This window comes from Lupinus angustifolius, chromosome LG01 (assembly GCF_001865875.1).
Source record: "Lupinus angustifolius cultivar Tanjil chromosome LG01, LupAngTanjil_v1.0, whole genome shotgun sequence".
Lineage (NCBI taxonomy): Eukaryota > Viridiplantae > Streptophyta > Magnoliopsida > Fabales > Fabaceae > Lupinus > Lupinus angustifolius.
This window is the reverse complement of record NC_032009.1, coordinates 289,802-302,223: the sequence shown is the minus strand read 5'-3', so window position 1 is coordinate 302,223 and position 12,422 is coordinate 289,802. Positions and strand designations below refer to the sequence as shown.

Genomic DNA, 12,422 nt, shown 5'->3' with positions numbered 1-12,422 from the left:
AAGAGGCACATGTTGCTGGAATCATTCATGCTTCTGGCTAACAAGTTTTTAGGTTTATCACATGGTTGCTTGGACCAGTTAGTGTAATGTCTTAGGTGGAATATACTTTCGGGTATGGAAGATATCCAAAGTAGAAACCAATACAAGATTCTTTAATTTCGGATATATATATACACTACGTTGACATGTATGTCTAGCTACGTTATTTGTGAATACATTTAGATATACACACTACATCATAGATGGAAATTGATGTGCTGATATGATTAGCTTTGCCAACTTAGCATGAACAAAATAATATATGAGAATATAAATTTTAGTTTCATAAATCACCACTGCTATGTCCTTTTTACCTCAAGCATGAAACCTTTTGGAGAGTTTCTTTGGTGCATTCATGTTTCTAAAACAATTCTGTAATCATGGTTTGTTGGGCTTATAAAACTGTTTGGAGCTTAAATCAATTTGACCTATTTTATCAATATCTTGAAGATAATGTATTCGAGCAAAGTTGAGATTTGTGGTCCACAACTATATTTTATAATGATGTTGAGAGAAAAAAACATATGGATATTTTAAAAGCTGCTAATAACACAATCAGAGAGAATCGTAAAACTCTTCACCGTTAGCATTGCATTTTAAAAGTTTCCTGTGGATCCAATTTTAGAGGAGAGGAAGTCAATCATACCAGAAGTGTATCCATGGCTTAAAGTCTTACTCTCTTTCTTCGGAAAATGTTAGTATGTTAGTATTTGTTGTGGATGAAACTTCAATCCCCAACCTCATTCACTCCACCCATTCTCCCTTCCATGCATACCATGCATACATACTTAGGGTTAGTTTGAGAATTAGATTCTAAAGGGGAAAGAATGAAAATGAAAGTTATCTCACAAATATATTTTATGCCTCCTAAGTCTTCTTTTCCCTTCATTTTCCTCCAAACTTCAACTCCCAAATTAGTCATTAGAGAATAAAAAGCTACTATATATTTATATATTTACAGGGAACCTGATGGTAAATGGTAATGATATTTTTACAGACGTATATTGGGATTGTTATAATTATTATAACATTATGATTTCTCGGTCAAAGAATATCAATATACATTTTGGAAAAGCTAAATCCCACCCATACAATGCCCATGCAGCATAAAGTTGGTATTTAAGAAGGGGGAAAAGTCAAAATGGCAACAATCGAATCTCCTTTCTCGTGATCTCCTAATTCGCATCCCATCTCTAAAGTCTTGTCATCCATGCACAACATTTGATCTTTCTTTTTTGTAGCTTGCGTAATTTGGTCTTAGGAATTGTTCTATCCTCGCCCAAAAATCATGTCATGGTTGGACTAAATCGTCAAACTTTACCTAGGTGCAAGGCAATATGAGCTCACTCCGAGCACCTTTGGCTCTAGGTCGATCAATCAGACAAGATCCAAATAAAAGTATATGGAGCCATTACTTCTGTTATTCGCCTGTCACATTGCATATACATGATTGTCAAGCCACCATAATAGCACAAACATCTGTCGCAAGTCACATGCAACTTGCACCTTATACCCACTTTTCGCCTTACGATAAAGACATATCTAAAATATAGCTATGAAGCCTATAGTAGGCTATAAGTCAATTATCCATGGAATACGGACCTGTTAGAGCCGCCAAACACGAATAAAGCAACTTAAGCTTGTCTCGGACAAGCTCGACAAGACAAGATGTTTTGTCATGCCAAGAGCATCTACAACAGAAAATTTATTTTATTCTCAACTATAAATAGGGGACATTCCATAAGGAAGATATTATATCTCTTAATTACTCTTACATTATATTTTTTCTAATCTCACACCTCTTTCATATACTGACTTGAGCATATACACACTCAAGCTCTCTCAAGCCGATCTCAGACGACATCCGGAAGATTTCTTGTTTGGCAACCGTCCGTCCAGCCAATCTCTTCCTATACCAAAGAACATAAACAATGTTTACCTGTCCCAAACCATGTCTCAAATTTTGTCACGCACTAATGTTAATAAAACAAAAACAGAAAAATAATGAATGTTTAATTATTTTAATTGACATGACATATTTTCATTTATGCGAGACGTGAAATAGAACATGATTTGGGCCATAAGATCCTTGTTTTCCATAAAGATGACGCATTAAAAAATTATTTTTATATCAATTGAAAATGATTTACTAATTAGTTAAATAGTATGTGTAGTTTAATTAACAAAGTAGCAATTTATTGTCATATTATTAGCAATTTGTTAATCAATTTATAACGCAAATAATGATAAACTCATTGTTAACTAGTGTAAAACATCACTAAATCATTAGAATATTGTAACGTGAATGTATAAAATATTCGAAGTGCACCAGTTTTGCCATTATTGTTTGTCACTATCATGCAGAACCTAATAAAAGGGACTAATTAATTTGAATATTTAGCACATAAATTAAGAACAATTCGAACTTAGATTGCAGAATGACCCATGAAGATTTACAGCATCTGACACATAAATGAACCCAATCCTCACCAACCAGACTCTACCTGTATATACAAACACATGAACTAAAACACAAAGTCACCAAATTAAGTCACCTCTCACATACATAATACACAAGTTGGTGTCAAAGAATCACTTGGACCCATGACATAACCACTTATCTAAAATCATACCAGCCCATGCAACCCAATTAAAAGAGACAAATAAATATATTAAACAAGTAGCTAGTGCATGTTGTGTTACATGTTGTCCCTAACTTCAAAGGAGTTCTTATTCTTGACAACTATGTCATACATGTGCATGGATTTGAGCTTGTTGAAATCTCTTGGGAGAGAAATAAGGTGTACGGTGAAGCGCTTATGGAACTGAAGAAGATCAGGGTCATCATAATATCTCTCCCACCCAAGTGAGCTTAGCTTCCTCTCTAGAACTGCATATGAGTTAATCACTTCACCACTTGGTGTATGAATCAAAACCTTCTTCCTTGACCCTTGTCGGCTTCCCTCCGTTGCCTCCGCCCCCGGATTCTCGACAAGCCGAACCACCCCGTTCTTGAAAACCCAAACCCCGGACATTGTTGGCCACAGGAAGAAGTGTGAGGCTATGTGTGTGTGTTCTTGGAATTAGGCTTGTAGGGAAGAAAAGGGTATGTTATGTGTATATATAGGGGAAATGATGGAGGTTTAATTTGAGGATGGGAAGGTATCACAATTGAATTATTTAATTAATCATGCACAAGTATGAACACTAACTACTACATACACATGGAGGAAAATGGAATGTATATAGTACAATATATCCAGAGGGATATGTCTAAAGTTCAACCTAATGAAACAAAATTTCAAACTAACAAGTAATAATGTAATATTGATTTTGTTGATAAATACAAAATTCATTATCATGATTTTTATGCCTAGTATGGATAAAAGTTTGTCATTAATACTAATTAAAAAAATGTAATATAGTCCTTCTTCAATATCTAATCCATATTGTATACTTTTATGAGTTCATCTCAATTTTTCACTTAAAAATCACCTCTAGGAAATTAGTTATTAATATTTTTATTTTTGACATGCAATTAGTTTTTAATAGTGCACCTCAAATCATGATCAGAACCGTCTATTCCATGCTATTAAGAGCATAATGACCCGAAAATACTGGTTTCTTGTCTAAAACATTTTCTCTAGTAATAATATGGTTTTGTTAAGGATTGAGGTTAAGGAATGTGAAAGTATATATTGTTTTATAGGAAAGCATGAAGTTAAGTAAATAAAAAGTCACCAACTTACCCTTTCAATACAATATAACTTTTTCAATCCTAATAATGTCACAAATTATGCACATTTAACACACTTATATTTATACAAAAGGTACTATACTTAGTGAAGGTATAAGCTAAACATTATATTCTAGCATTATCAGATTGGGGAATCCCGATTCCCTTTTTCATATGCGTATTCCAAGTATTGTAACCCCACATACACCTCGAGAATCTTTGTTTTGATTGGAGAAGACTTGTTCTAGAACTATGTTTAGCAAAAGAAAGATTGCTATATATATTTATCAATTAATCAACCTCCCTAATTGGCTAGAGATTAATATAATGGGGCAGTTTATTCTTGATATAATTGTTCTTGCACCCCTTGTGCTCTTTTAATTATATTGGCTTATAAAAAAGAATGGTTGTGGAATAAATTCCTTCAAGTGGAAAGGATGATGCTCATATTGCACACCAGACTAGCTTAAATGAATGAATATCATGTCCATTTCCAAAAGTTTTAATTTCCTATGGTTTGTGGGGAAGGATTAAGTGCATGCATTTGGGGTGGGGACTGAAGATGTAAGGAATTGATTTCAATTCATTCTAGTAGTTGGAGGTGGAAATATGTCAAATAACAATGTGGATTCGAACTACGAGACATATGGATGAAGATCACATATTCCAAATGGTGTCTTACTCCATGTCTCAAGCTAATCAGAGTGTTTCATTTTATTATTTTTTTTATTTTAATTTTTTTATTTTATCCACATGTTAATATATGATTGGATTGAGACAGGAAATGGAAAACTGTTACGAATAGATGATCCCCTTCCCACACACATATTCATATGGGGAGGCTTTCTAAGCATTTTTTTTGGGTACATTTTCTATGCATTTTTTTTTGCTTCAACGTTTATGGTGTTTTTTTGTGGACATCATGTATCTTTTATGAAAAGCAAATTTGAATCAAGAAAACTCATAATAGTGAGAAGTGAAAACCAACTTTTCCTGCAATAATTTTTTTGCACAGTACCAAAAGTTGGGAAACCTTGATTAAGATTTAAGAAAATAATATATATACGGCATTAATCAACCGACCATTAGTTATCTATATTAATTTATATTTTCCATAAAAAAAGATATTCTTTGCATAACTAACTTTGATAATTCACAATGTTAGCCTTCAATTTATAGTACTAAAATCTGGGTGTGGACATTAGAGGATACCGGGGAATGATGAAGTTCCACTCACCTTCAATTCAAATCCGTATGTTAACATATGAAGTTGCAAAGGTTGAACTTGTAAAAATATTCTTTTGGGAAATGTTCCAAAACCTCTATACCAAAAGTTTTCTATGTCTCTATACTAATTTAATAATGTTTTGTCAAATATATAAATGTGTTGGTATGAATAAATGAGAAATTAAATGAGGTGTGTTATATATTGCTAGGCAAAATTTTATTGGGTTAATATAGAGATTTGGTATATAGAATTTGGATGGGAAACTTTTGCATCCAAATTGGCCTTAAAAAAACAGTTGATAATTTGATATTAATATCTACAATACAAGAGCATAAACATAGTTTATGTGATTAACAAATTAACCAATTATATTTGTACATGTTGAATAGTTGACACCTTTGTTGGGAGCTTCTAGTAAAACTCGTGCTGATAGAATTTTCTGTAAAAATGAGGATATATCCGTAGGAATAATAAAAGTAGTATAGGTATTCCAACATCCTATTACATCCAACCAAATCAAAGTTGAGCCATTAAAATCATACAACTTTATGGCACACATGCTCTTTAACCCAACACTAAGATCGTGACTCTGCTTCAATTGCTAACTCTTTCTCGTGACACATGGTCCTATCATATACACAGCCAAATTCTATATTTCTTCCTCCATAACAACTTTTACTTGTTTAAGAAAAAGATGTTCATATACGCTTCATTTTTTGTTTTGGTAAATATATATATACATAATATTCTGATATCTTCTTATATATGAAGATACAAGTGACCTGATTTCATATTCTTTATAACCATTTTCATGACACAAGATAATTAATAAGTGTAGAACATTTATATTCTTCAATTATGTCTTCATGAAACATTATGCTTGTTTGCACAACACAAGTGTATGGCCTCCACCCCTCAAATTTCATGCTATATATATGTGTGTAATAGTTTTAATTTAATTTTGGTAAATTCTACTTCAACAAGCATGTAGCCTATGTGAAAACCCACCATTTAATATTTTTGGTACTTAACCTTAAAGAGGGGGATTTTAGTCTAAAAATGTTTTTTTGTTTGAGCTCCTAAACAATAATGGTCCCATGTATATGAACATATTCAGTTATTCTGCATTCTAATAAGATTGATTGGCTTAAAAAGCTAGTGTAGTTAAATAGTTTATTTGGGATATCAGAGTTGTAAGAGATAATTGCACAGATTAATCTACATTCAAAAGTAACAGATGTTAAACCTATAAGTTACTGGTCAATTTATCTTAACTTGACAAAGTAAAGAAATAATTTGGTAGCAAAAATCATTCAACAACTTTTAAATCACTCAACATAATTAGCATGAATATTAGGACCAAGAATAACAATAGCAACAGAAGTAATAACCAGAGTATGTTAATAAGAAAACACCTGATCTAGGTTTGAATCAAAGTTCATCTTCCATCCTCAAATACTCTCCAAGGTCACCTTGATGCAGAACCACAATAGCATTTGGATCCAACTTCCTACAATCTTGAGTAGACTTCGCCGCAATACCAAACCCTAACGGAACATCAGACATAGAAAACACAACAACACCATCACCAGGAGCAATATTCTCAGTGATTCTCCCAATCGCACTCTTCAAAACATGGTTCCCGTACAAGAACGACATCTCAGATTGTGGCTTAAGCCAGACCTTATGCTTAGCATTGGAAGCGAGAAGGGAGAGAGCTTGAACAGTGAGGTGGAAGCTGCCGCCGTGAGTGTACTTTCCGATGCAGGTGCCGACGGCGACGAGGTTGGAGCGGGAGATGTTGGTGGCGCGTTTGACGATGGAGTCGCTGGTGTAATAGATCTTGTTTTTGTGGAGACGGAAACAGTAGCGACCTGGTGTTGAATCGGGACCTTCGTGAGAGGGATTATCTACGATGTTCTTCAGATTGTTGCCAACGAATTTGAAAAGTTTCTCGAACACTGCCGTTGTTTCTTTCTCATCCAAAGGTCTCATCTTTCTTTGAACTTTGAACTCAGGGTTTAACAATGAAGTAGGGTTCTACTTTTATTTATTTCTTTTTGGTTGTTCTCTACGTGGGCCGTTAATTGGGCTTGATAATGTTTTTGGATAAGCAACGTTTTCGATGCGTGGGTGACCCTCAAACAAATATTGCTCTCTCGTGAATCAAACATCAACATTTTGGTCTTTCTGGTAAAAAAATACTTAATCAACTGTATACTTCATATGTAGAATATAACTGTCAATACATATATTTTTTTTCTCTTCTTTTTTTGGTTCATTTTTCAAGACTTGAAGATTGGGTTATTTGGTCCAAATAAAAGGATGCAAGCCAAGGCCCTCAAGATAAAAAATATTATATCCAAATTTTGATGCATCAAACCTAGAGGATGTTGAATCCAAATATGTGTTAATTTGTTCCGCAAGTAGGCTGAAAGATATACTTTTGCACTACTTTAGAAATTTACATTTCAAATGAGGACATGATAGAATTAAGAACTATCATCCCAACAGGACAAGGTATTCAGTATCCAAAAGAGAAAAGGTGACAGAAGTTGATGTTTACCATCTAATCTAATAAGTACAATCTTATCAACTCTCACTATAATTTAATAGAGAAAATTAGCATATCCCTCAGGCTTTTGTATGAGGAAATCCATTTTATATTTCTTCAAAAAATGTTTCATCCTATGGATAAGAAACAAATCCGGTTTGAGATGTATGATTGTTCCCCAATAAGTATCACTTTCAGGGATCGAATAGTAAAATATCATTTTGTAATGCATGCATGAAAATCACTTGTCATAGGAATATATAATGGAGGCATGATCACCAAGGGGCAAGGAGGTCACACAAGTTGACAAAAATAGCAAACAACAATCATAATGTGGCATGTGAACAAAGCATAAAACGTCCAACTCCAATAGGGTCTCATCTTGTCCATATTTTCAACAAATTTATGGTTAATGCCACATTTTCATGGAAAGCCTTAATGTAATTAAGCTATAAAATAAAACCTTCCTTCCAAGTTTGTATCTAACATGAGGTATGTGTTGTATACCAATTCAATGAATGAAAAGACTGCTACCTAAGGATATCAGAAACAAGTAACCAATCTTCAAGGGCATAGACTCAAAGAACCTGAATCCAGAAAGGAATTTCCAAACTCGGTTCCGTTTATCATTCGCTAATTACAACTAGCAAGCTTCCAAACCTTTACTGTTACCAATACAAACAACATTTGCTCTTCTATTTTTCAAAACCTGCCCCGCCACCAGAATCTTCTGCTTTGCAATATGCGCATCCAGGAGGTCTTAGTATCAAACTGTCCTAGAGATAATCCCTACTTCTCTTCTTTTCCTTTATGTCCAGAAATCCAGAGGCATAGGCTTCCAGCACTTTTATTGTCGGTGGCCGGTTTCTTCTGCTTTGCCTTCGCGTGTTCATGTCGAGCTGTTGATCAGAATCATCCACAGGTTTGAAGATTGTTCCTACACTGAGCTCAACTGATTCCTTGCTTGTGTTATTTTCTTGTATCTCACTCACAAAAGGTTCATCCGCTTCAACTTCGTCCGAGGCAGGTAAGTTAAGGTCAATCATAGTCCGCGGCCGGGGTTTCTCACCATGATCCTTAGTGCCAGAAGAACTGGTAGCAGGAACAGGTTCTCTGCTGATGATTGAGCCGGAATTTGACAGAGGTTCCACTGATATTTTTTTCTCCGAGGGTGGAATTTCCAGTGAAAGAATATTCCCTCTAAATTTTGCATTGTCAGTACAGTAACTGGCCTTCTCTTGTTTTACTCTGGGAACCACAAAGAAGTTAGCAGTTACATTCTCACTGGACTTTGAATTGTTGGGACAGAAGTTGGCCTCCTCGATTTTTACTCTAGGAACCGCAAAGATATTAGGAGTTTCTCTATTTTGCTTTGCATGGCTACAGGTAGTTAATCTTCTCCGCTTTTTAGTAACAGGGACTAGACCATTTTTGTTATCAGATACTATTCCCTGAAGAGATTGGCACTTCATACTCTCTCTTTTTCGTGTGCTGCTCAACAAGTCTGTCTTCTGGTCTTTGGAGGAAGCAGATAGATTACTAGAACCCATGCTGCTCATTGGAATTTCCTCTTTTGAGAGATTGTTTTCTAAATCATTCAAATCTGAAGATATTCCCCTATCAATGTCAAATTTACTGGCTTTACAAATATTAGTCTTCCCCCTTTGAAAGCACACGGTACTGACAGGGTCAGATTCATTTGTTTCCTCCTCTGAAGTATCCGAATAATCTGAATCATAGTCAGAAGCTTTTAAAACTTCAGCTGGTAAGCTTCTCAGTTCTCTCACCTTTGTTGTCTTTTCACTAGCCAGGCTTGTGTCCACAACAGTAAATTTCATTACATCTATAATGCGAGTTCGAGTTTTCACCTTGAGATAGCAATGGCGTGGCTGATCAGGGGAATTTTCCCGGTCCATTACATTTTCTTCCTTGCTTGTGCAATCTTTATCTGCAACTGTCTCAAGCTCAATTAGCCCAGGATCAGAAGCAACTTTACCCAGGATATCAGTAATGGAATCAAAATAGTGACCCCCCTTCACTAGTTTCCTCGAAAACTTTTTAACTCCAGGGACAAGGAAGACCAGAGAATGCTTAGCAGCAATAGCATAATTATAACTACATGGCTGCTCAGAGTGCCAACCTCTGGCAAGTAAACGAGGCCAAACAGCTTCCCAGAAGAGATCGCTTGTACGAGCTTTACTTAATCTGAAACCACCTGTCAGAAACTTTACTATTTCTGGAGGTGAAAGCATTGAACATGCTTTGCCAACTGGTATTTTTGGGCGAACAGGAAATGCTTGAGTGGATTTAAAAGAATCTATAGTGAAACATGTGAGATCTTCTTTTTCTTTACCCACTCCTACTGCCTCAACAAGAGCTTTGAGCCCAACTAAATCCTTTAAAGTTAAAACATACTCTTCAAGATGCATCACTCCCTCTAAAAATGTCTTGGACACCTATCAAGCAATGAAATTTCATATAGTTATAACACATTCCTAGTGCATATCAAGTGAAAGAAGATGAATCAATATATTGGAGGCAGACCTGCTAAAAGGTGTCATTGATTATTTCATATAACAATCACAATGATTAATAGATAACTATTGCATTGCTCCACCAAATCCATCATGGTGCAACATTGATATTAAAAGGAATAATCTTCGGAAGAAATTAAGTATGTACCTCAAGTAATTTACTGTGACATTCCTTTGATACATTGGGTTGTAAACGGGACAAAAGCTCTTGTTGTCGTGGCCTTGTGACATTTTTTTGCCCTTGGACGCATTTTCTGTTTTTCACTTTCCTACATCTAGACCATCTTTGGTATATGTCAGACTTGTAAAATTTCCCATAATAAAATGACAGTATATCCCCCATCTTCTTATTGCCAACAAATCTTCTCACCTGAACAAGGTTCTTCCCAAATATATACAAGCCGAGGATGAAACTAGCCTCTTCAATTTCATTCCAGTTATCACTTGCAGAACCAGGAACCAGAAAATGGCCTTTTTGTTGCTTACCATGCCTCCCAATCTTTATTTCTCGATTCACATTGGTCTCTTCGATACATTCTACTGCTGGAGTTTCAATTTCATTGGCAACTCTGGTTGACTTGCATGCATTTTTTAGTGGATCAAGCTCATTGTTCTCTACTTCATCCTCAATCCAAATGATTGGAATAGGTAATCCTACTCTAAACTCATGGAGAGTACGGGCTCTGCTTTCTGCTTGATGTGAGTTATTCTGAAACTGAGAATAACCAGATTCTGAAATTAAAAGTGGAATTTCAACCTGGTATTCCTCACCAACCCGAGGAAATATTTCTGGATCACCAAAAACATCATAATCATCAGATATTTCTTGACCAGGTGATTGCTCATCCGCTTCCTCATCAATACAGTCTGCAACATCAATAACAAGTGCTGTACCCACCTGCAAAAAAAAGTTGAACACATTTAAAGGAAAAACACAAAAAAGTATATACACTTGTTGCTGTGGAGACAGTACAACAATTACTGTGTTTAAAGCTAACTTGAGCTTCCCCTTCTCTTTTTTATAAACATCACTCCCACTATAATGCAAATAATATATTCTCAACTTGATGATGTTTTATTAATGAAATGACAAGAGCGACCAAATTGCAAGAATAGAACTACATAGCCAATTTCAACAAGACACCAATGTTCATTTCTTGCTTTCGCATGGACAATTGCTATTTTCCTCAGTAAGGTAACTAATATTGCAGAGCTCAAATGGTGCTGAGAAATTTTAGCTTATTTCTGAAACTTCATCTAGTAGTCAATCAAAGTCAAGGCAGTGTAACTGAAAACTTTGTTACTTAATAGCCTAAGTCATACAGTAAGTCTTTCTAGTGCCTAAAGATTCATAAGAGAGATTTAAAAGGCCATGTCAATGGTGTTAAACAAAATGCTAACAAACACTTTGTGTTGTCTTTGGAAGGGTATCCCATATGCACAGTCATGAGAGTAACCGTCGGATCGACAGTGGTTAGTAGGTAGAACTCACCCGACGTAGCGAGTTCAGGATTGAAACCCCTAACACAACACTATGTTCATATTGTGATATGATTTATGTTTATAGATAACCCATATTCCTAATGTTAACTATCAGCAGTTCTAATCTGCAAGAGCAGAGACAACTAAACAAAAAATAATCAGAATTTTTTACAAAAGATAAACAAAAAATTAAGAATCATTGTCATAAACTTACTAGACAATATAAATATATATTTTTTGATTTGGCAAAAAATATAAAGCATACCAGAATACCAACAAAAACCCCAAATATGAAGATTCTCCAACTTGATACCAACTTAGTTATCACGCTCAAGAACAACCCAATGCTAAAGTTGAAGAGTTTACAGAAATGCATAATTATTACGCATTACTCTCCAATGCCAAGACAAAACCAACAACGTTCAAACCAAACATGACTCAAACAAGAAGAAAAGAGCACGAGTTATAAATTATATTTAATCAAAGTAAAGATATAGAAAACTAATATACAAGCAGAAGCACGCGTTTGGAGTGAGAATTCCAATGTGATCGAAGAAAATTAGATATAATTACTGCGAAGTGAACACATGTTATTAGTACATTAAAATCGTACAACAAACAAAGCCCGATAAAGGAGGGAGAAAATAATAAATAAAAAAAACATTAGCGGTGTGTTACCTTCATAGTAGAAAAAGAATCCAACGAGACCCGCATGAAGAAGCGAACCAAGAAAAATGGGTCGTGAAAGTTATACACTGAATCGCAACTGATGATTGAAAAATAAAGAAAACGTGAACAAAGCTTAGTTTTTTATGTATGTAAATGTATATATATATATATATATATATA

The 12,422-nt window shown here is 34.9% G+C and overlaps 3 protein-coding genes across 4 annotated transcripts; all 3 read right to left on the bottom strand.

Moving 5' to 3' along the window:
• On the bottom strand, positions 1,844-3,074 carry LOC109340260 (flowering-promoting factor 1-like protein 1). Its single transcript, XM_019580164.1, has 2 exons — positions 2,743-3,074; positions 1,844-1,949 (listed from the first exon to the last, which is right to left on the bottom strand). The coding sequence occupies exons 1-2, from the start codon at positions 3,072-3,074 to the stop codon at positions 1,844-1,846; spliced, it is 438 nt and encodes a 145-aa protein (XP_019435709.1).
• LOC109343771 (60S ribosome subunit biogenesis protein NIP7 homolog) lies at positions 6,285-7,011 on the bottom strand. The gene has a single exon (XM_019582241.1). It carries the CDS (start codon positions 6,996-6,998, stop codon positions 6,435-6,437), a length of 564 nt encoding a protein of 187 aa, XP_019437786.1. The 5' UTR covers positions 6,999-7,011; the 3' UTR covers positions 6,285-6,434.
• Positions 7,917-12,356, bottom strand: LOC109343759. 2 transcript variants are annotated; one of them, XM_019582230.1, is made up of 4 exons: positions 12,252-12,356; positions 10,711-10,989; positions 10,240-10,647; positions 7,917-10,013 (listed from the first exon to the last, which is right to left on the bottom strand). In XM_019582230.1, exons 1-4 carry the CDS (start codon positions 12,285-12,287, stop codon positions 8,334-8,336), a joined length of 2,403 nt encoding a protein of 800 aa, XP_019437775.1. In that variant the 5' UTR covers positions 12,288-12,356; the 3' UTR covers positions 7,917-8,333. The 2 variants fall into 2 exon arrangements, with proteins under 2 accessions (XP_019437775.1, XP_019437765.1); XM_019582220.1 differs by having other exon boundaries at positions 10,240-10,989.

What these genes read in the sequence shown, in the direction of transcription:
- LOC109340260 (XM_019580164.1), bottom strand. Translation starts at nt 3,074, where the DNA reads ATGTCCGGGGTTTGGGTTTTCAAGAACGGGGTGGTTCGGCTTGTCGAG. An exon ending in TTTGAAGTTAGGGACAACAT is followed by an intron (nt 1,950 to 2,742) that starts GTAACACAACAT and finishes TCTTTGGTATAG; the next exon opens with GAAGAGATTGGCTGGACGGA.
- LOC109343759 (XM_019582220.1), bottom strand. Translation starts at nt 12,287, where the DNA reads ATGCGGGTCTCGTTGGATTCTTTTTCTACTATGAAG. An exon ending in ATTCTTTTTCTACTATGAAG is followed by an intron (nt 10,990 to 12,251) that starts GTAACACACCGC and finishes TTTTTTTTGCAG; the next exon opens with GTGGGTACAGCACTTGTTAT. An exon ending in GTCACAGTAAATTACTTGAG is followed by an intron (nt 10,014 to 10,239) that starts GTACATACTTAA and finishes ATTGCTTGATAG; the next exon opens with GTGTCCAAGACATTTTTAGA.
- LOC109343771 (XM_019582241.1), bottom strand. Translation starts at nt 6,998, where the DNA reads ATGAGACCTTTGGATGAGAAAGAAACAACGGCAGTGTTCGAGAAACTT.